A 22,448-nucleotide genomic window follows, 5' to 3' on the forward strand; every position below is an offset into this window, starting at 1 on the left:
GGCCCGTCTCTCTGGGAGCCGGTTGTAGAGAATGAGTTCTGAGGCAAGTTTACTACCTGGAGGACCACTCCAACCAAGTGAAGCTCTGAAGTGCTGTCCACGAGAAACGTAACAGGAGCCACACATGCAAGTCACATACGGAATTCTAAATTTTTTAGTAACTGCATTTAAAAAGTAAAAAGAAACAGATGAGATTAATTTTAATAATATATTTAACTGAAATATCCAAAACATTTTCATTTCAACATGTAATCAATATAAAAAATTATTGAGATATTTTGCATTCTCTTTTCAAACTAAGTCTCTGAAATCCAGCGTGCAGTTTACATTTACAGCGCGTCTTAATTTGGCCTCGCCAGGTGTGGCCATTGGCTCCTGTAGTGGGCGGTGCAGGTCTGGACTTTGCGGCGTGCTGATGGACCTCTGTGAACCTCGCGGTTCACAGAGGACCTAACTGGAAGCCTCCCAGGGCTCACCGAGCGTCTGTGACCTTGGTCTAGTGTGGACCTTTCCTCTCCTTACTCTGTCTGCCCATCCGCCCCACTGTCCAGGGCATCTAGATGGGCAGGCCATTGACAGAACAAAGCTTGACTTTCGAGATAAAGGGTTTGAGGAGCGAGCTAAGAGGTCTGTGCTCTGTTGATTTTTATTCAAGTCCTGAGTTCAAAAGTCAAGCATTTTGTGCAAAACTTTTATTTGTACCTCAGACATTTACTGAGCAGATATTTTTTCCCGAGGCACAGGGATGAATCTCTTAAGGAAATGAACATCTGAAGGAGAATGGGGGGCGGGGAGGGGAAGATACGTGGTGGTAGTGAGCGATGAGTCAGAGCACTGAAGGCAGCATCTGACCTGCGTGAATTCTTGAAGGATAAGTAAAGGTTTGCCAGGCACATCAGGATGGGGTTGGTCATTCCACCTGCTGGGCAGGCAGGAAGCAGGCCTGAGAGCCTCAGGCCATTTGAGGGTCTGCTGGTGAGCACAGGTTGGGAGGGGTCTGGGTGGGGCACGGCAGAACCCAGGTCTTGGAGGATTTGGAATGCCAGCCTAGGGCCTTGTTGAACTGTGTGTGGCCCCAGGACAGGAGGGGACAGCAGAGGTCTCGAAGCTGGGGTGCGGCAGGGTCACATTGCATTTTAGAAGATCCCCCTTGGCCTGTGTGGAGAATGGCTGAGGAGATCCTGCGGGGGGGCCTGTTTGGAGGTGATTACAGTGATCCAGGCTTGAAGTGGAGAGGAGGGCCTCGGACACGGGATGTGCAGGAGCCGGTGACCGGCCGAGGCAGCAGGAGGCGTCGAGGACAGCCCTTGGGCTCCCGCTTGGGGGCTGAATGCTTGGAGCCGTGTGTGGAAATGCATCAGACCATCTCCGTGTGTACTGATTCCTTAAGTTTCCACTTTAATGCAGCCGCAGAGACTCCATCCCACTCGCCCGCCGCCTCCCAAGATACAGCGCTCGAGGCCCGTGAGTAGCCGGTGGTACTGCCCTCCCGCCTAACACTGCCTGAGCCGTCTCCCCGCCTGACTAAACCTCGGGGGTCTGAACTCAGCTGCCTTGCCAAAGAAAACCATGAAGTGGGTTATTCAGCTTCCCGCTGTGTGGCATGTCCCTGGACTGGCACTTTCTGGGCTTCTCTCTCCTTTTTCTGAATCAGTTTGGTGACTCGCAGGTCAGAGCCGTAGGCAGCAGGGTCGCCGTGTGGTGTGTTTGCCGTGTGTGCATCGTTCGAGCGCATCTCCTGGCTTGAGCCACGTTGCTAGCCAATGAGCTTTAAAGGCTGCAGCTGCCTCTTCCTCACAAAGGAAGCAGAAATCTGGCAGCAGGGGTCTGTTCCGCCAGATCTCGGTTTGCAGATGCATTTGATATCCCTTCCTGGGGGGTAGAGGCTACGCCCAGGGAATATTGAACCGGCTCAGATGGAGACCGGTCGCCTCATCTCCTGGGCCTCACGTGGGGTCCACCCTCCCAAGCGAAGCTCCAAGTAAGGGCGGAAAAGCAGGAGGAGATGTGATAAACCCACCAACACCTGGGATTGGGTGGGCAAGGGAAAGAGACCCATCCGTGTTTTCTCAAGAGAACATACCTTGGGAACATATGGGGTGTGGGTCCCATGTTGAGCATCGGTGAAGTCCTTTTTCTCGTGGGCTCAGACTTTGGTCGTGCTGAGAGGCCTGATAACTTTAGCAGGTTCCCTTAAAGTGGGAAGGAAACTTGCCGGGACCATTGAGTGAGGGCTGTTTACCAAGAGAAGAGCTTCTCTGTTTCTTGTTCAAAGCGGCCACCACTCTTGCAGTCCAGCAAAAGCGGCCCTCAGAGTTCCCCATAAGCCCGAGTCCCACTCCCTCCCGCCGCCCCACTGCGGTGTCCACATCCATCTGGAAAGGTGTGGCGGCCCAGGGGTGCAGCTGACTAGGCGGAACTGTGTCTGTTTCTTTTTTTTTTTAATTTAAGAGTTTATTTGAGCAAAAATTGATTCGAATCAGGGAGCACCAAACCGGAAGTGGTTAGGAGCGCTCTCGAACTGTGTCTGTTTTGAATCCTAGGCACACGTACCCAGCATCAGTTGGGTGGCCGCTCTCTGCACGGATATTGGAAAGTTCTGTGGCACTGTTTCCCTTCCCTTCCCTACCGCATGTGGGAGTTAGAGGGCTGGGGTGGAGGCAGCCGTGACACTGCAGTTCCAACCACGTGTGGCAGATCCATCCTGTACCCCAGTCCAGCCGTGATCAGCACTGCTGTCGAGGGGCTGGAATGTTTCTGCTCGCTGTCATTGGAAGGAAGTCACAAACAGCAAAAAGAAAGCGCTTTGGGGAACAGGAAGCCAGCTACTGGGTCAAAGCTTGTGTGATTTAGTGAGAATTTCAGTACAGTCATTAGCAACATGGCTTTGGAGAGTAGACAGAGCCAGGCTTGAGACCAAAGTTGTGTGACTCTGGGCAGGTCCTGAAGCTCTCTGAGCCTCTCTCCTCTCTCTCGAATACACCCTCATTCATGGAGGTTTCTGTGAGCATGATATAGATGACATTTGTAAAGCACCTAGCACAGTGCCTGGCACCCAGTAGCAGTTCTTACACTTCTTAACAGGTTTCTAAATCTTCCAGCTTCTAAGGAATGACCCAGTCTCTTAATAATCATCATTCACCTAGGATTTTCATAGTTGGCAAATCATTCTTGGCCACATCAACCCCGCTGAGCCTCACAGTGACTCTATGAAGTAGGCATTGCCTCCACCTGTTTTAGAGATGAGACAACCGAAGCCCAGTGACTTAACCCAAGTCCCTCAACTACACAGAGGGGTCACCAGACTCTAGAACACATGGTCTTTTCGGCATACCAAGCTCCCCAGACCCTTCATCTCCATCTCCACAGAGTACAAAGGACTGGGGCAGAGCCTTCAGGTGAGAAAAAATTCATCAGCAGCCGGCTGGGCTTCCTGTGGAATCTCTGTGGCAGTGTTAGACCCTGGCAGGCATGCAGAGGTGAAGGGGATTGACATTTACTGAGCACCTTTTGTGTGCCTAGACTGTGCTCCTTTGTCCTTACAACAGCCTGCAGGAGGCAGACGCTGTTTCCCCAGATGGCAGCCGAGACCACAGAGATGGTAAGAGGCCACGCTGGCCCTTGAGCCCAGGCCTGCCTCTCTGCCCTGCCTCTCCCCACTCCTCACCACGCAGCCTCTTCCAAGCCAATGTCATCCAGAGGGTAGCTCTCAGAAGTCCTTGAAGAGACCTAGGACCCAAGACAGGCAGGGAGTCTCTTAGAAAGTGTGATCCGGGGCAGGATTGCTCCCCTTGGAAGAACTCAGGTACTGGAGACAGCTACTGTGGGCTCCACGTTGTGTCACCAGCGTGGGGACTCGTATAGATTGGGGGGCGAGGGGGCTGGAATTCAGCCACATCCGTTGGCGACTGAGGACTTGGGAAGGCAAGCATTGCCCTGAGCAAAGCCTGAGCAGCAGCTGCCTCTGCCTCCGCCCTGGTGCAGGAGGTGACCAGCCCGGCACGCAGGGCTGCACCCCCCTTGGGTTATGAGACTTTGAAGAGGCAGGTACCTAGCAGAACTGATTCTCCTGGGCCTGGAAGTCAGAGAGGCCTGTCCTGGTTTGAATCACAGCTTGGACACTTCTTGACTGTGTGATGTTAGGCCAGACGCATACCTTCTCTGAGCCGTAGTTTCATGATCTGTAGAATGGCTTGCTACACCTACCTGGTGGGGTATGAGGTCATATATGTGTAGCACCTAGCACAGTCCCTGGCAAGAGGTGGGTACACGTACCCCAGTTCTGCCAACCCAAACACCTTCTGCCAAGCAGAGTCACTATGGGACTAATTTGGGAGCCGTAGAAGTTTTGTGCTTTCTCGGCCTTGCGTTCCCCAGTGCGCCGGGGTCTGTTCACTCCGAGTGCATTCATGCAAGCATTTCCAGTGGGCATCACTGCACACTAGGGGTGAACCTGGGGCACGTGGGCTATGGAACCCCTCAAGGGCCTTGAAGAAGATGGCCTGACAAGCTCCCATGTCAGGAGCCACTGACCCATAGCCAGGCTTTGCCGGGTCACTTAGCTGCAGACATTCTGGGCAGAAGTGTGGCCATCGGCCCAGGGTAGTGGGAGCATGGGGGCTCGCCATTCAGCCTTTCTGGAAGGAGCCTTGTAGCCTGGCACCTGTGGCTGGAGTTCAGATGTGACCAGAGGATTTAGATTTTCTTTTTAAAAAGAAGAAAAAGGAAAAAGCAGAAGAAAGCCTTGCCAGTGTCTGGTGGGCCCAGGGGAGTGGGCCGGGGTGTGCAGGGGAGAGGCAGGCTGTGGTCGGCTGCATGTGAAGCGCTTTATAAGCTCTGTATTTATTATTTCTTGCTCACCATTAAAATCAAATGTACTCGGTGCTTTTGTATTCAATACACATTTAACCCTGCCGACTTAGATTTCTCAGGTTTTAAATCCAGTGGGGAATTGGCTGGTTTCCCAACTTTCCCCTCAAGTCCCCCTTGAACAGAGCTCCAAATCCCTGTTTAGCATTTTCTCCCCCAGCGCTGCTGGGATCCTACCACTGGTGGGGCCGGTCGTAGTTGTGTGTGCATGTGGTTTCTTCCCTCATCCCCAGCCCCCGCCCTTCCTAAGCACCCCGGAAAGACGGATGTGATCGCTGAAATATGACAGGCCAGTTGTCTGTATCGTCTTGTGATTCGGGCTTAATTAAACCATTTTGTCTGTGTGTGTCTGTGCCTGGTTACGGCTCTAGCTGTACGTCTGCGGCCATGTGTGTGTGTGTGTGTGTGTGTGTGTGTGTGTGTGTGTGAGTGAAAGAGAGAGAGAGATTTGTGCATGTGCCTTCTCCTCCTGTGTGTGCCTCTGTGAGTGTGTATTTGTGAAACTGGGCATGTTGGTATCTCGAGGCCTGTGCGTGTCTCTGGGTGGTTGTCTGTCCATGAGTGTAATTTTGTGTCTGCTATTTTGTGTGTGCTTTGTCCACACCAGTCAGATGTGTGTGTGACTCTGGGTGTGTCTGCAGCCACGCGGGCGACTGTCTCTGGGTCCGCCGTGCCTTTCTCCCTCCCCTGCTTTGCCGCCTCCCTCCCCCTCCCGCCCCCCCTTCCTGCTCTGTCTGGTTTATCATCCCTAATGAAGCAGTCTTCTCCATCGATCCTGCTGATTGCCAACCCATTCCTTTTGTTTGTTGGCGCTGAGCCATTCAGCGGCGCTCTGACAGCTCAGCTCGTCTAATTAGCTCTGTTGTTCTTTTTCCCCATGTTTCACCACGTTGCAAGTTCAGTTGAAGTTGCCACAAACTTAATCCCCCCATTTCAGCCACAAGTTCACATTCCTAACCTGCCTCTATTGTACAAGGAGCAGCTGTGGGCGAGGACAGGCGAATGGGCCTTAATGTCTGACCTTCCCAAAGCCCCACCCCGGGACCTCCGGGGCAGGGCAGCGCTGCCCTGACTGCACCCCGCCTTTGTGGTGCAAAATCAGGTGCAAACCAGGTGATCCTGGTTACCAGCTGCAAGAGGAGTCCGGCTCTAGGCCGGGAAACCGGTTCAGGGTTCGCACGAGTGGGGGACGGATCCATTCGTTTATTCAGCAGCCGGTGACTGGATGTCTGCTTTGTGGCAGGCACTGTTCTAATAACAGTTATCATAATAGCAACATTATTATGCACTTCTTAGGTTCCAGGCAGCAACATCCATTTCTAAAAATCTTGCTGAGGGGTCACTGTAAACCAGGCAGTGAGCACCATGCTAGGCAAGGGTAGGCCACCATAGATCCATCTTCTAATTTGGAGACACCCACACCCCGTCTTCTTTTTGTTACTGATAAGGTCACAGAGAAACAAGGCGAGCGTTTATTGAGCCCCCACTGTGCGCCAGGCCCCGCACAGGCACTTTCCCCGCATCACCTCATTGGATCTTCACAGTAATCCCAGAGCAGACAGCAAGTTTGGTGGAACGCACTTGGCTCTTACCACGTCTCTGATTTGCCAGACCAGGCTGAGATCAGACTGGCCGTTCCACAGGAAAAACTCTGGTTAGGTCAGACACGTGGAGACATGAGGGCTTGATGAGGTTATTAAAGACGTGTCTCTTACACAGCCAGCTTCTGTGATCTGTGTTCCGAAGCCATTGTGTTGTGTCGCCCACCAGTGCTGGGTTGGGGGCTGGTGGGAGGGTGGGTTCAGGGAAGAGGGCGGCAGGGATTGGAGTGAGTATGTGCTCCTCTTCCCTGTCTTGCCTGCTAAGCTCAGCGTCCGTGGCGTTTCCCGCCGTGGTCCCTCATCTGCAGAGAGAAAGCGGCCCCCGCACTGGGCTGCTCATTCTTTCTTATTGGCAGCAAAATTCACAGACAGGCTTTCTTCGCTTTCTCCAGTCCTTCTCTGGTGGTGTTCAGATGATGGTGCCGGAGTTAAAGCCAGCTAATGTTGACTGGACCAAATGAGTGTCCTTCTAAGGACGCCTAGAAATTCTTAGCCTAACTCTCATCACGGGCTCTGGTGGGAGAGGGGGGTGTCTTTTTATATGATCCCTCATCTTGGCTTTCGGAGGCCTCAGGTCAGAAAAAACTACCTTGCCGCTGCAGCCTGGTTGTGGACAGGGAAGCCGTGTACTTCACTGTCAATACGCCCACCTCCAGCCCTTGAGCTAGGTCCGCGTGGTGAGTGCAGTGCCCACACAGGCTGTGTGGCTTCCAGGCCGAGCCCTGTCAGGAGGACTACACAGGGACGCCCAGGGACTTTTATTGGCGCTCTAACGCTGTTAGTATTTGCTTCTCCCCATTCCCACTTAGAGAGGAAAATAGGCCTCCTGTAATTCAGTTGTAAAAAGAACAAAATAGGCATATGTACCCCAAAAACAAAGTCTAAGTGAAACCTTTTTGTTCTACCAAACTGGTTTCCGGGTTCCAGGAGAAGGCAAGAGGGACTCGTCATTAATGAGAGCCTCTTTGTTCCGGGTCCTGCACAGACAGTGTCTCACTGAACCCTCGCGGCAGCCCTGAGAGGAGGCAGGTGGTACCACCCCCGACCTGCAGATGAGGACACCCAGCCCTTCAGAAGAGCCTTTCCCCTTTGAGTAGGCCACAGAATTCCAGTTCACGGGTCGGCTGCAGGTTCAACGGCCGTGTCTCCACGATAAGCAGAGCCTTTGAACCTATGCTGTGAAAATTCCTCAGCGTTTGTTTTAGGGCCACTTATCTGCATCTTGAGAATGTTCCTACGTGGCTTTTCCAACTGAGCCCTTCTTGGGGATTTCCCCCTGTGCCCATTCTAGGTGCGCCCTCCCCGGCCACACGTCATTAAGAGACCGAAGAGCAACATCGCGGTGGAAGGCCGGAGGACGTCCGTCTCGAGCCCCGAACAGTGAGTACCCTGTTCTCCCCTCCCCTGTGTCTGCAGGAGCCCAGCGGGGCCAGCGCTTTGTGGAGACCATGTGGCAGCCCCGGCCTTTGAAAGGCTTCCCTGGAGCCCCGAGCGGGTGTTTCACAAAGAGGTCAGTCGGGGAACACGGCTTGATCTTCAGTGTCAGTTCTGCTGGCAGTTGTCACAGCCAGCAGGAGGCCCCAGAGGCCAGGGAGCCGGGCACCCGGGCTGGGTTTTGAGTGGTGACGCCCAAGGGGTACTCAAACAAGCTCAGAAAAAGATTCTAGGCCTTTTCTTACGCTGAAGATAGCTGGTCAGAAAAAGAGAGTTAGGAACCTGGTGGAGGAGGCAACCTATTTAACGAAGGCCTCCACCTTCCTAGGCCTGGGCTGCTCCGGGTCTCCAGAGCTCAGATTTATACACAGGACTGTCCTCATCCACGGCCCCTCCCCCACCAGTACCTTTGCTCACCTGTGCCTTAGCGTTTATTTTATTATGACTTTGCTTTCCTACCACCCCTTGGGCCCAGAGCTCCACGGGACAGGTGCTGGGTTTTATGCCCAGTACCAAGCATAGGGCCCAGCTTAGAATCACTTGCTGGGTAGACATTGGGTAGATGAGGGGAATGACGAGGCAGCTGGGCAGGCAGTGGCCAGAGGCTGAGCCGTCTGAATGTGGGAGGCTTAAAGCTGCTTGCGGCCCCGACTTCAGAGCCAGCTGGAGAAGGTAGCACTGCTTCCGTCAGAGGAGTGTGCCTCCACCCCCGAGGCACACGGCCGGTGGCTTCTGCCCAGACAGCTCAGCAGCTACACACCGGCTTCCAGTGATGCCTTGAAACAGTGCATGAAGCCATCTTGGTCTGGGGTTGTTGGGGGAACCAAAAAAAATTTGCCCCTGGGACCCTGAGGTCCCTTGGGTGAAGAGGGGAATGCTCCTCGTGTCTGCCTTATTTTCAGAAAGGAAGGAAGGGAAGGAAGTTAAGGGAGATGGGAGATGGCACGTCCTAGCCAGAAAAGGAGCCAAAAGGAAGAAATAATTCCCAAATGTCAGGCTGTGGCCTAGCTCGGGTTGCAGTCCACTTCAGCTCTTCCAGGATTCTCTGGTTTATAGGATGGTATCACTTGAGACTATCATGTTGTTACAGAACCAGCCTACCTAGACAGCCCTCAAACCTGTGTGTGTCTGTGTGTCTTGGGAGATGCTTGGTGATGCAGAATTTGGAAGTCGGACTCCAGAAGTTGGGTGTAGGTTTAACTTCTGCTGTGCACAATAGGACGGTGGGAATCTTGAGGACTATTTCCCTGTCATGGATTATGATTGCCCCCTTGTGGAGAAAATGCTGCATGTCTTCAGAGTGCCTCAGACCCCAAAGATTTCTCCTTAGGGGAATGAATTTAGTCACTTTTCTTTAGAGCCATCTCTTTAAAACTGGACTAAATATTTTAGACACTGTACTGGGATACAGGGTCATGGTCCTGTAGATATTGAAATGCAAATCCAGAATATCCTTTCTTTGCACCAAAAACACCCTGGACCAACAACACTTCCCATTCTACAGAAAAGCATTACCCATTTTGTGGCCGGTTCCCGATTAGAGCTCGGACTCCCTCACCACGTTTATTTACACTGTTGCTTTTCCAGCCCAGTGATAGGGAATTGCTTCATCAGTATATGCAGAGAGCCAGTGTCTGGTAACCCCATCATTCTGGAGATTACCAGAACTATATCAGTACCACTTTTTGTGGGTTTTTTTGTTTTGGGTTTTTTTTTTTTGCAGTACACCTTGTTTTAGATTTCTTTTTGGGAAACATTTGGGGTTGAAATGAACCAGAGGGAGCAGCGGTGGCTAGTTTACTGGGTTGGCAAATTGGCAGTGATAGAAAACAAATGACAGGTTCTCTGTGATCGTACGTAACAGTGACCCGGGTCCACCAGGAGATAGGGAGGTATGTTTTAGAACATCATTCCGAGAGTTTCTGTTCACATTTTTTTAATGTGATGGGGGTGGGGCATGGGGGGCCGGCAGAGCTGTTCTCCCATAATGCCAGTGACATTTCTGGTGCAACCCGGGTGTTTTCCTGCGTCTCTTCCCATGCTGCCTTCTCCCCCCCCCACCCCCCGTTGTGCTCCTCCACTTCCAAATGCCATGTCACAACAGCACTTGGATGTGTTTTTCTCAACTGTCATCAGCTCCAGCTGGCAAGACCAACTTCTTGAAACACAAGAAGCATCCAGCGGAAAATATTTTAATAAAACAGACTCCTCATAAAATATTGTTTTGGGGAGGAAGAAACCAGCCCCACCAATCTGTCAGCATTGTGTCGGGAGACACAAGAAGACAAGCTGGCGGGCAGGAGCCACATCCTAATGGGCCTTTGTTGCTGGTGGTTCAGTGTTGGGCACACGGACTCGGTGCCTGGCCCTTTAATCTGGCCTGGATTTTCTTGAATCACAGATCTTTGTCTCCACTGGGAATATCAAAGTGCATCGGAAACTTAGAGGATTTGGGAGGCAGAAAGAGACACAGGATCTTTGAAGTTAAGGGAAGGATTCAGTCCTCCCGACTTCTTGCCCCAACTCTCACTTCCAAAGAAGCACATTAAGTAATTAACTTTGTGGACAGCAAAACGGAGCTGATTAAGAATTAGACAGTCTCCACGGCCTCCTGCAGCAGCTCAGCATCTGGAGTTCGTCGAGGCCCAGTAGCGTCGCCAGCAGCTCTAAGACCACTCCATCCATTGAGGTCCGTTTTTTGCTTTCTAGCTCACGTCCATTCTTGCATCCATTCATTCAGCAAATATCTTCAAAAACCTACTCGGTGTGAGCTTCTTAGGACTTTTAAAGGAGGCCCCAAAGGGAATCCCAGTGCCGACTTATTTTGACTTGTATTTTCCCAGAAAGAAATTTTTCCCATGTCAAATTTTCTTCCCCAGTGGAAGGTAGGTGTCCTAGCCCCTCAAAACCATGCGATAGCAATTGGAAGAACAATTTACAAAGACTTCTGGGGAAAACATTCCCTCTGTTTTTCTGTTAACGTTAGCTAATTAATATTCAGTGACTACTTCTCCTCAAGAAGTATTAGCTACTTACATTATTATTCAGAACAGGGCTGATGGTATGCCCCGAGGATCCCCTGGGGTAAGAGTTGGGGTTAGGAGGAATCAGGCAGCTCGGGCTGTGGGTCAGAAGCCAGGTGGCAGTGAGTACAGTGGAGCACCTCATGTGTTCTAGGTCCTCTTAGGCGTCCCTTCCACAGAACAGGAACGCTGGCTCAGAAAATGTATTGACCAGTGTTCCAGGGTCATCCAGTTAGAAAGCGGCATGGCCATGCCTCCAAACGCTGCTCAGTTTCATTCTCTCCATTGCACTCTGCTGTCCACGGGGGTCCATTGTTCTCCTGGCTTTGCCCAGGGAGACAGCTTTGTGTCCTGAGAACCACCTTCCTCTCTGGGGTTGGGAACCAGAGCTGTTCAGTCCTCTTCCTGCCAAGGAGGCAGTGTTCCCTGGTGCCTGAGTGTTCCTATCTGGGGAAGGAAAGAGAAGTAACATTTACTGAACATCGCTTAAGATCATGAAGGGTAGGTGGTAGCTTTACCATTTAACAGATGGGGAAACTGAGGCTCAGAGAGAGACTTTCCATAACTTGCCCAAGGTCTCAGGACTGGAAAGTGGGGAGGGCCTGGCCCTTTCTTCTTCAGCATCCAGGCATTTTGTTAAGAACCTAATTATGACTATGAGCTACTCTGAGTGGTGAGGACGATGGCGGCTGCAGCGGGCACGGTGAGGTCACAGCTCCCCACCTGTTAAAGGTGGGCTTTGGTTATTTCAGCGGTAGCGTGCATGGCTGCCAGGCCCTAGCTTATCTTCCCTTTGGCTTACTAGACATAGGGCAATTTCCCTGTATTTCATCGAATGTGAGACTTTGAAAGAGCCGACAGCAAGCCCTAAAAGGCAGTGCTGTGCTAAGTACTGCCCGCCCCTCAGGACCACACACAGCGAGCAGACAGAGGCCAAAGGCGGGGGTGGGGGGCTGGGGGGTGACCTACTGGTCCCCAGGTGCCTCTCTCTTTCACTCTTTCACTGCCATGAGAGTTGGGAGGGAGATAGTCACAAGCAGCCTCCACCTTCTTTAATCTTCGCATTAACCCAGAAGGGTAGGGCTGTCTTCCAAGTCCTAATGGTGACGGGGCTTGTACTCAGTGTGGATCTGAAACGTGCCCAGTCCCAGCCCGCTGCAGAGCCCGAGCTCTTGCAATGCACACCTTGTCCTCTAAAGGTGGCGCACAGAACACCCTCCAGTCACCCGCGTCCTGACTGGCTGCAGGCTGGTTATTTGGAGTCCGTTGTACTAAGTGAGAAAGGTCCAGATTCAGCCACCAGGGGCCGGTAAGCCACTGCCCTGTCACCTCCCTGGCCAGAGGCATGCAAAAACATGCTCTTTTCCAGTAATTTTGTTTGTTTTTAAAAATAACCCAATAGCCTTATAGGCAGGCTGGAAGTTAGGGAGAAGAGACAAGTTCATTCATCCCACTACTTCAGCTCAACAATGTACTAGCATTTCCGCAGATTCCTGTCCAGTCTTTTTTCTAGATATATTTTGCAGAGCTGCCAGCTTCCTTGCAATATCCCACAGTACAGACTTGCCTCATGTCCTTGTAAGCCCCATTGGTGGTGACCACAGAAGATCTCACTGTGTGTATGTGTGTGGTCTGCCTGACCGCGCTCCTCTTATGGGATTTGTAGGTTGTTCCAGGTTTTCACAAATGTGAAAAATGCCTAAGTGAATGTCCTTGTTCTCCAAGTTTTTTCTAGTTTTATGTTATTGTAAGAACAACTACCATTAACTGAGCACTTTACGTATGTTGTTTTGTTAAATCCTCACAAGAACTCTGGGGGCGGGGGTAGGTGTCATTAGCTCTATTTTATAGAAGTAGCTGCCACTCTGAGAGGTGGTCACCGCCCTTGGTCACACAACTAGTTAGTGGCAGAGCTGAGCTTCAAACGCCTCTAACGCCAAAGGCCAACCCTTAACGTCTTATAGGCAGATTTCTGCCCCGTTACTAAATAACTTTCTGAAAGAATTGTACCACTTCACACTCCCATCAGAACTGTGGACTCCCTGGGAATCTGCATCTGGGAGACCCAGAGGAACGTGCGGCTGGCATTAGAAATCCTTCCGGCCAAGGAGAACGTCTGCAGGTTGCGCTGCGTGGGCAGGCTGTGTGTGCACCAAACGGCCAACCCACACTCCTCAGGAATTGGAGAATCTGCTCTGCATCTGAATTGCACTGCGTGACCCCAGCACCCAAAGCCCCAGAAGATTAAAATAAGATCAGAAGAAGCTGCCAGAAGCATTTAGTGGGAGCTCTGCCCAGAGACCAGGTCTCAGAACACTTTGCAATTGTACATCTTCATGCTGGTTGCACACATGCGCTGGCAGGAGATGACATGCTGCTCCACCCCCAGTTCCCCCAGCCCCAGCCTCCTCGAGACCTGCGCTCAGCACAGCCCCCTGGCTGAGGGTCACAGCCGGACCCCTCTCCCTCCTGCACAGACCCAGAGCTGCCCGAGGGTGGGGGCCTGGTGCGCAGGCCTGGCTGGGCGTCCGCAGATCTGGGCAGCACCCTGGCCCACCAGCTGCCAGTCTGAGACCGTGGGCAAGTCTCTTTGCCTTCCTTTTTTTTTTTTTTAACGCAATGCCTGTTAACATCTCGAAGAACACAATTTGGGAAACTGCCCACGGGAGCCACACTAGCATCCCCAGCAGCAGTGGGTGCTGCGGCCTCACCAGTCTGATACTCCCCCCAACACCTCCGCCACGAGCTGCACGCTCCCTCCTCGCAGGGTCACCATGCCTGGGACTTCTGGCATGGCCGTGACCTGCCACGTTGTGCGTCACCCGCACGCACCCACTCACGCTTGCCCACCCCGGTAGCCTATGAGCAGGGCAGGGTTGTGTGACCTTCAGCTTTGACTCTTCAACTCCCCGACCAGAGCCTGGCCCAGCTCTGCTCAGGGATATTTACTGAATGAGTGAACAAAGGAATCACTGAGAGCAGCTTACAGCCCAGCGTCCTGGAGATGGGGGAGGGTATCAGTTAACAACGCAAGTATGTAAAGCACCTACTATGAGCCAAGTGTGATGGGGATGTGAATCTGAAGCTACCAGCACGTGCCCAGCCTGGCCCTATGAGAGCCAGAAACTGATCAGCCCCGGGAGCAAATCTCCAAGATGCCAGCTGGGCCCTGAGCCCCAGGGGGTAGGGGCAGCTGTCTGGGCACTACCCCCTGGCAAGCCGCCAGGACACCAAGCAGAAGGGCACAGACCCAGTTAACAAGGTGAGAGGCGCCTGACCTGACTCGGGCCCCCGCCCCTCTCCAACGGTGGGGTTCGGGCCCCGGAGACAAAGCCAAGCCAGAGGCCAGGCGTGGAGCCTGAGCTCAGACTGGAAAAGCAGGAGCTGCCGCAGAGCCTCCGGGGATGTGCAGCAGCCCAGGAAAACACGGGACCTCCTCGTCTCCACCACTTCTGCCTGCCGCTTGGAAGGAGGGACTCTCCCAGGAGCTGTCACAGTAGGGCGAGTTAGTTCCAGCTGGAAAGCCAAGCCTTCAGGAAGCCCTCAGAAGAAGTGCCCCATCCTCAGGGTGTCACTGAGCTCATTCTCCTCCGAAAGCCTTCGCCACCCCAACAAGCACCCTCCCCATTCCAGATTTCACGTCACCATTTCCCAAGTGCCTGTTTCAGGCCCGGTACTTCGATATATGTCATCTTGGTGAACCTCCCCTGCTCCCCAAAAGTCTTCATAGTGAAGGCACTGTTAGCCCATTCAGCCACGGGGGAACCAAGGCTCTGACAGGTGCCGTGACCTCCCCTGGGTCCAGCACAGATACCGGGGTCTGCTGGGTCCCGCATCTGTGTCCACTGCTTTCTCACCAGCTGCCCCCACCGACTGCTGCCACAGTCCCGAGAAAAGACTTTGGCTCTCAGCAGGCAGAGGCTGTTCTCGGGGTGAGGGGCAGTTGTTCCTCACAATCTACACAATTGCTCTTCCAGGTAGGGAAAGTGCCTCCAAGGTGTCCCCTTCCCCGTCTTCCCTCCAGCAAAGGGCATGAAGGGTGGGAAAGTGAAGCCAGACCTCTGCGCCTACGTGAGTGTCCACCCAGCGCCTGGGAAAGGCTTCTCAGCCTGCTGGGCGTGGGTGTGGCCAGGGGAAGTCGACACTAGTGATCTCTGTGGAAGGAAGGAAGATAGACAGACAGACAGACAGAGATGGGTTGATAAATAAATGGATAGATGAACGAAGGTTGCAAAGGCAAAGGGCACCACCAATCCAAGAGACGGAGATCAGGGCAGCTGAGCCCCCCATCACCCCCTGACCTCGCACGTGGCCTTCAGCCCTCACGCTGGGGGGAGGCCCTCCTCCAGCTGGTCCCTGCCAACCCTGCCTGCCTCTTCTCTTGAAACCCCACCCCAGCCTCAAGCCCCTGTGCCCCCTCCTCCACAGAGACACCTCCAGGCCATTGTGCGGCCTCTACTGGACTCAGATTAAAAGCCCCATGTCACCTCCCAAATGGAGGCTTGTCCAGCAGCCGCTGAGCCAGGCACGCCCACCACTGCACTGTGGCAGAGCAAGTCCCTAGCAGGGTGGGCAGGGCCTGGCCTCACACTCGCCCATCCCTCTGGACCAGTCCATGTGACAGGAAGGCGCCTTCTCATTGGTGATCACGGCTCATTACAGCAGTGAGTCTCTCGTTACTGTTCTTAAGTAGATATTCACACACTGCTGAGCACAGAGATCCCATGTCCAACAGGTTCCCACATCTGTCATCAGGCCTTCCTCCCTGGGCACATCCCAGCCTGGCCCCAGGCCACACAGGGAATAGCTCCAGCGCAAGTTCCGGAGCGTCCCCCGTGGGTCCTGCACCAGGCTTGTTTCCCCCAGAGACCCCTCTGACTTGCTTCAGAGGCCTTTTCTCTGTTTTTAGCCCACGCACGTGCTAAGGTGTGCTCTAGAGTGTCAGCCCTGTGTAGCGGTGCTGGAGGTGAGGCATGGCGGCGTGTCTAGGCGGGGGGTGCTCGCAGATCATTCTGATGTGCTGTGACATGCCCAGCTGGGGACCGGTGACTTTGACTGGGAAGGTCTTTGAAAGCAGGGACCACCCTATTTGTCCTTGAACACCTAGGGGAGACTCTGCTCAGGGTGAAGCGGCCCAGAGTTTATTTGTTGGCAGGTGACTGTGGCATCTGGGTAGTAACTGAACAGGCACCGGGCACTGTGCAAAGCCCTTTACGAATATTTTCGTTCAACTTTTGTGGTAAGACTAACTGGAGGGCTATAGAACCCCCACTTTGCAGCTAAGAAACTGAGGTTCAGGGAGGTACAATGACTTTGCTGAGGTCATCTGGCTGGCACGTGGGGATTGGTGGAAGGCTGGACAGACGGGCCTCGTCCCGGGGCCTGTCCCTGCCTGTCAGCCCCACAGGAGCCCTGTAACCAAGGGAGGCCAGAGCGGCCGAGACATTTAAAAGTAAAGATCCTTTGTGCAGGAGTGAAATGATCCTTTAAAAATGATCACCAGCTCCCCTCGTTACCTCTGGAGACCAAGTCCCTGCTGACTTTTTCCCCTTCTTTATCTCAAGTACATTTAAATGTCAATTAAATTTGAAATATCTACATTTGTCAGCATTTCATTTTGGGCCAGCGTGACGTGCTGCTGATTTGTCCACGCGATGTGACACATGAAAAAAACTCTCAAGATGCAGATCTTCCTCATTAAAAAATAAGCCTGTGCGATCCCGGCACGGCAGAGAGCCACAGAGCACGTCCCCGCTTCCTGACGCCGTGTCTCTGACATGGTATTTAAAAAGGAACAGCCGCGCCTGTCACCACTGTCACATGCGCACGCTAGCCGGCGACACGTTAAACCAAACATTAGAAAGGGTTCGGGGAGTCATCTGCATGGGAACTCCGTGCCAAGATGAGGTGGGCAGAGGCGGGAGCAGCCGTGGGAGGTGATGGGATCTGAACGTGATGGACAGCGGGCCTTTCTTTCTCGCCGAGACTCCGGCAGTCCTTGCTGGGTAGCCAAGTTCGCCACGACCTGCCTTTTCACAGACAGCTCTTTGTGTATAATAAAATCCAGGCAAGTGGTGGGTGGCAGACTGCAGGGTAGTAGCTGAATTGGGTTAATGAGGGAAGAGGTACGCGCTTTTTTTTTTTCATATTCTGCCTTAAGTAATAAAAAATTTAAACCTGGACATATTCGACGGTTCGTCCTTTGTCTCTGACAAATATCTGACTGTATGTTTCATGGGAGAACATGAGCAGCTGAATTTAAATAAGTTTATTTTGAAATCTCACCTTTTATCAAAAGCGGAAGGGGAAACACCCTATTTCACCGTTTCGGGTCCACAGAACTGAAGAGGCAGGATCGCAGAGTGGTTCAGATTTAGGCATATCTGGATTCCATGCTCTACCCTTAACTTCTGTGTGACACTGGGCAAGTGACTCCCCCTCTCTGAGCCTTGGCTGCTTTATCTGAAAAATGAGGATGTGATGAGTAATTAATCAGAAACTGTACGGACAGCATTTAGCCCAACACTAGGAAATACTGCTGGTGTCATCATCCTTATCCGTGTGGTCCAAAGCCTGGACCTGAAGAAACTCTGATCAAACCACATGGCAGAGTTCTCATCTGGGTGTTCCATCACTCTTGAGAGACAGATGGTGTATCCAGGAGACACCCTGGACCTCTTCTTGAAGTCAAGACTGCCCGACCAGCCTGGCCTGGCCAGAAGAGCTGTCTGGAGAGGAAAATGGTGAGCTGTAAAGTGAGGCTCCCTGTCTCCCCCCACCTCACCCCCAAGCGCCCTCCGTGATCTCGCGTGTGGGAGGCACTGGATTTTGAAAGTGATGGGAGGTGCAGCAGCCTGAGCTGATGAAGCCAAGGTCCAGTCCAGCACAAAGGCTCTTTGCTCTTGTGTGAATCCAGACATTCCTGGCATTCAGCTAACGTGCCAAGCTGTGCTCTCTGCTTACTTGTCAAAGCCAGAGGAGGGGGCTGTGCTTGGATGGGTGTTGGAAAGGCATTCAAGATGGATTTGAGGGCCACCCTAAGCCTCATTCAGTTTGACCCAAGCAGAGGTGTGGGTCCCCCTCATACACATCTACGACCAGCCCAGAGGACAGGAAAGAGAGGGCCCTGGACTGGAATCCCTGCTCATCACTTCCTGGCTGGGTGGCTTGGTCACATCTCTCCTCTTCACACCTCTCCTCTTCACCATGAAGTGCTCAGGTAGGACTGGGTCTGCTCACTACAAGCACACGGGAGGTGCCTCTCGGTTGGGTGCGTGGATGAACAGACGGACAGGTGGATGGACGGACTAATGACAGCCTCATCCTCTGTAAAATCTGTACGGCGACGCCTTTCTGCTTCCTGCTGGGGGGAGTGGTAGAAATAACCTGTGTGAAGCCCGTGGCACAGTGCCTACTTGTGGATATTATTTTAAGCATTTTTCTGAGACTCCCACCTGCCCCAATATACCTAACACGCTCACCCCCAGACGTGGTCCCGTTCTACAGGTCTATGTTCTTTTTCATGTTCTTTTCCATTATGGTTTATTACAAGATATTAAATATAGTTCCCTGTGCTATACAGTAGGACCTTGTTGTTTATCTGTTTTATATGTAGTAGTTTGTATCTGCTGATCCCAAACTCCTGATTTATACCCCCCTTTCCCCTTTGGTAACCATAAGTTTTTCTATGTCTGCGAGTCTGTTTCTGTTTTGTAAATAAGTTCATTTGTATCATATTTTAGGTTCCACATATAAGTGATATCATGTGATATTTGTCTTTCTCTGTCTGATTTACTTCACTTAGTACGATAATCTCTAGGTCCATCCATGTTGCTGCAAATGGCATCATTTCATTCCTTCGTATGGCTGAGTAATATTCCATTGTATATATGTATCACATCTTCTTTATCCATTCATTTATCAATGGACATTTAGGTTACTTCCATGTCTTGGGCTATTGTGAATAGTGCTGCTATGTACATTGGGGTGCATGTGTCCTTTCACATTAGAGTTTTCTCTGGATATATACCCAGGAGTGGGATTGCAGGATCACAAGACAACTCTAGTTTTTTTGTGGGTTTTTTTGACAACTCTAGTTTTTTAAGGAACCTCCATAACATTCTCCATAATGGCTGCACCAAGTTACATTCCCACCAACAGTGTAGGAGGGTTCCCTTTTCTCCACACCAGAGAGGGGACCCTCTTATACTGCAGCCACGAGCTGAGGAAAGGGGTATGTGCCTGGCGGGGATCCAGAAGAGGGGTGAAGCTGGTGTGTGCGGGGCCTAGTCTCTCCAGTACGCTGGCTTCCAGTCATTCCCTTAGCAAACTTTCCTCTGCACTAACGCTGTGCCATGGGTGGGGAGAGAAAGAAGAACGTGCCAGGGCCCCTGCCCTCGAGGACCTCCACTCAGAAATAGAATTGCAAGAGGTTCAACTGTATTAACGAAGCGCTAAACCACGCAGCCCAAGGAGAAGCCAGCTCTATCTAGGGAGAAAACTCTGCTGGGAGCTCCAGGAAAGCTTTGTAGGAGTGCGGTTTGAGCTGAGTCTTGCAGGCCAAGGGCAATCAGTGCACCAGGCAAAGGCAAGGGCAGGTGGCAGGAGGTGGCAGGGAAGGAACACAGAGGTGGGCGGGGCCAGGCGCAAAGCACGGTGTCTGCCGTGCTTGGAGCTTGGACTTGGCGGCCCTCACCCCGCCCACCCCGCCCACCCAGTGTGTTCCACGAGCTCCCCAGAATGCAGCCTGAGGCAGGGTGCCTGCCCCCCTCCTCGGGAGAACAGTCCAGTGCTGGCGAGTGAGAGCGGGTCCCCCAAACTTTTAAACAGACGTGTAAGTCGTTCCAGACACACCTGAACATTAGTATCGCTGACATTTTACCCACCGCATGAAGCCACAGTTCAGAGCAGCAGGCTTGCAGGTGTGAAGCGGGAGAGTGATGAGGCCAGGGCTGTGATTCAGAACAGGATTCCAGTGGCCCTCCTGCTGGGCCTTGTTTCATGTCCCGGTGGACGAGGCAGGAACCGGGCAGCCTAGCCCCTGTGCTGGCCAGGGCACGTTTCTGCAGGTCAGATCCTCCCACCCTCTCTCCTGAGTTCAGAGGAGAATGAGCCTCCTAGGCCATGCTCCCGCCAGTCCAGGACAGGCTGAGATACGTCTTGTCCCTGACACGCAGCAAGGCAGCCTGGGAGAGGAGAGGAACGCTGTGACCTCCCTGTGCAGCCCCCGGGCAAGTGGCTTCCCCTCTCTGAGCCTCAGCCTCCCCTTCAGTAAGAGGACAAAAGTCTTTGCCTGGCTAACTTCCAGGGACAATGCGAGGAAATGAAGGGTTCAGGTGTGACAGTGCTGGGGAGCTCACAGCCCTGGGCGCCAGCTTTGGTTCCACTTTTAGAAGGGCAGCATATATTTGGGGAACAACTGGCTTATGACTGGTGATGGTGGACCATAGCAGCAGCCGATCACAATCCACTCTCCCAACCCCCACAGGGAGAGCTGCTGTCCCTCACTTACTCTCCAGCCCTGGTTCCCATGCGCTTTTTTGGACATGTTTCCTCTTCCTGAAATGAAACTGGAAAGGAATTGCATCATATAAGGCAAAGAAAGGAGACTGCTCTGGCTGGGGGTGGAGGGGAGAGGAGATAGCCCCCCATCAGGTACCCCTGTGTCTCCTACCCCACCCACCTCCCCAAAGTTCACCATTGCCCCTGGGATCCTCGGTGTGCGTCCAGCCCGCTGTACAGGGCAGAGGCGTGGGCTGCCTGCTCCCCAGCCGCGTGCCGGAGCAGCAGCCATGGGGCCGGGATTTGAACCAGGGGCTGCGGGGTCCAGCTCCCCTCTCCCAAGCACACACCTCTCACGGGCCCTGGTCAGTGTATAATTCATAAAAGCTGGCGTGGAGTTTCTCTGGGCTGTGTATGTGTTTGTGTTTATAGAGGTAGAGCTCACAGGTGGCTGACAAGGGAGATGTATTTTTTATAACAATGAATATTTAATTTCCACATCACAGATGAAAAAGACTCTCTGAAGAGGCATCTGAGGGAGACTCCAGAGAGCGGCCGCTAATCAGAAAAGGGCCTTCTCGCGAGTGCCCTTCCACATGGCTCACTTTCTTCTTTAGCTTTTTTATTTTTTATTTTTTCCTGATTATTGAAGTAGATATGCACATTGGAGAAAACGGAGAAGACACAAAAATAAAATTTGGCAGAGGGGAAAAAATCCATAATCCACTAGCTTTTTAAATTTTTTAATTTATTTATTTTGGGGGGCTGCTTTGGGTCTTCGTTGCTGCGAGTGGGCTTTCCCTAGTTGCGGCGAGCGGGGGCTACTCTTCGTTGTGGTGCGTGGGCTTCTCACTGCGGTGGCTTCTCCAATGCAGGGGACATGGGTCCCCTAGCTTTTGTTGACATTTAGACACATACCTTTCCAGTCTTTTTTCTGTGCATTTTTCCATAAGCAGATGAGAGAGAATGCAGTATAACTGCAATTCTGCATCCTGACTTGTAGATTTTTCTTTATAAACTTTATAGTTAATGGGAGGATACTCTTCAGCCAACCATACCATAATTTACCTCACCAGGTTCCTACTGCGGAAGTTCAGGTTGTCTCATGTTTTATAAACATAGCAGTAATGAACATCTTTGTGCATAATTTGTTGCTACATTGGGGTTATCTAAATGGAAGTGGAATCACAAGGTCATAGATGCATTTAAGGCTCTTGACACAGGTGGCAAACCCACAGTTTCTTTTCTGTTTGGGACCAGCTTCCTCACTGTGGGGCCCGTCAGGCCTTCTCCAGGCAGCCTCCTCCGCGGCCGGCAGAGGGAGGCCAGGGTCAGGTGCGGAGCCTCAGGCCTCCTTCCCACCCCGCCACGTGGAGTACCGAGGTGCCTCCTAACTGTTTTCTCTCTTGTCTTCCTCCGCCCCAGCCTCGTAAAGCCCTTGCGACACTATGCTGTCTTCCTCTCCGAAGACTCCTCTGACGATGAATGCCAGCGGGAAGAGGGCCCGAGCTCTGGCTTCACCGAAAGCTTTTTCTTCTCCGCTCCCTTTGAATGGTCTCTCCTTCCTTCTTCCATTTCCCTGAGCTCGGCTTGGTGACTCTCCGGGGCCACTTGGAGGGCTGGGGGTGGCCAGCTTGCGCTTGTGTGTGGGGAGGGGGTCTGGGACTGCTGCCTTCCGGTGCCAGCTTGCAGGACGGACGCCCCCTCTGTGTGCCTCCTCTCAGGGCGTCATTCTGCCAGCCCCATGGGGGCTGTGACCATGGGGTGAGGTGACAAGAGTGACTGGGCTCTAGAGGTGTGAGACAGGAGCATGGGTCTCATTCCTTTGGGGAAAATGCACTTGGCTGTTAACGGAATTGGTGGCTGCGGTTTCAGCTACAGTTGGCCTGGTTGTTGCTGCCCGAGTCTTCCTTTATCTCAGCACATCTTGGAAAGCCATGGAGATGGAGCGTCAGATTTTAAGTTTTCAAACAACGTTACCGATGAGGAATGTTTGTATTAATGCTGGCATGTCCAAAGG

General features: G+C 52.6%; 1 protein-coding gene across 8 annotated transcripts in view; it reads left to right on the forward strand.

Annotated features, from left to right (window-relative positions):
* The window catches only part of DENND1A (DENN domain containing 1A), a 541,250-nt gene that overhangs the window by 512,111 nt on the left and 6,691 nt on the right, over positions 1-22,448 (forward strand). For 6 of the 8 annotated variants that reach the window (XM_067743355.1, XM_067743356.1, XM_067743357.1 and 3 more), the window contains 3 exons: positions 1,408-1,464; positions 7,762-7,850; positions 21,854-21,982. In XM_067743355.1, the coding sequence (XP_067599456.1) occupies positions 1,408-1,464; positions 7,762-7,850; positions 21,854-21,982 (275 nt within the window). The remainder of the gene's footprint in view (positions 1-1,407; positions 1,465-7,761; positions 7,851-21,853; positions 21,983-22,448) is intronic. The other 2 variants (XM_067743358.1, XM_067743360.1) reach the window with 2 other exon arrangements.

Source organism: Pseudorca crassidens, chromosome 7 (assembly GCF_039906515.1).
Source record: "Pseudorca crassidens isolate mPseCra1 chromosome 7, mPseCra1.hap1, whole genome shotgun sequence".
Taxonomy (NCBI): Eukaryota; Metazoa; Chordata; class Mammalia; order Artiodactyla; family Delphinidae; genus Pseudorca; species Pseudorca crassidens.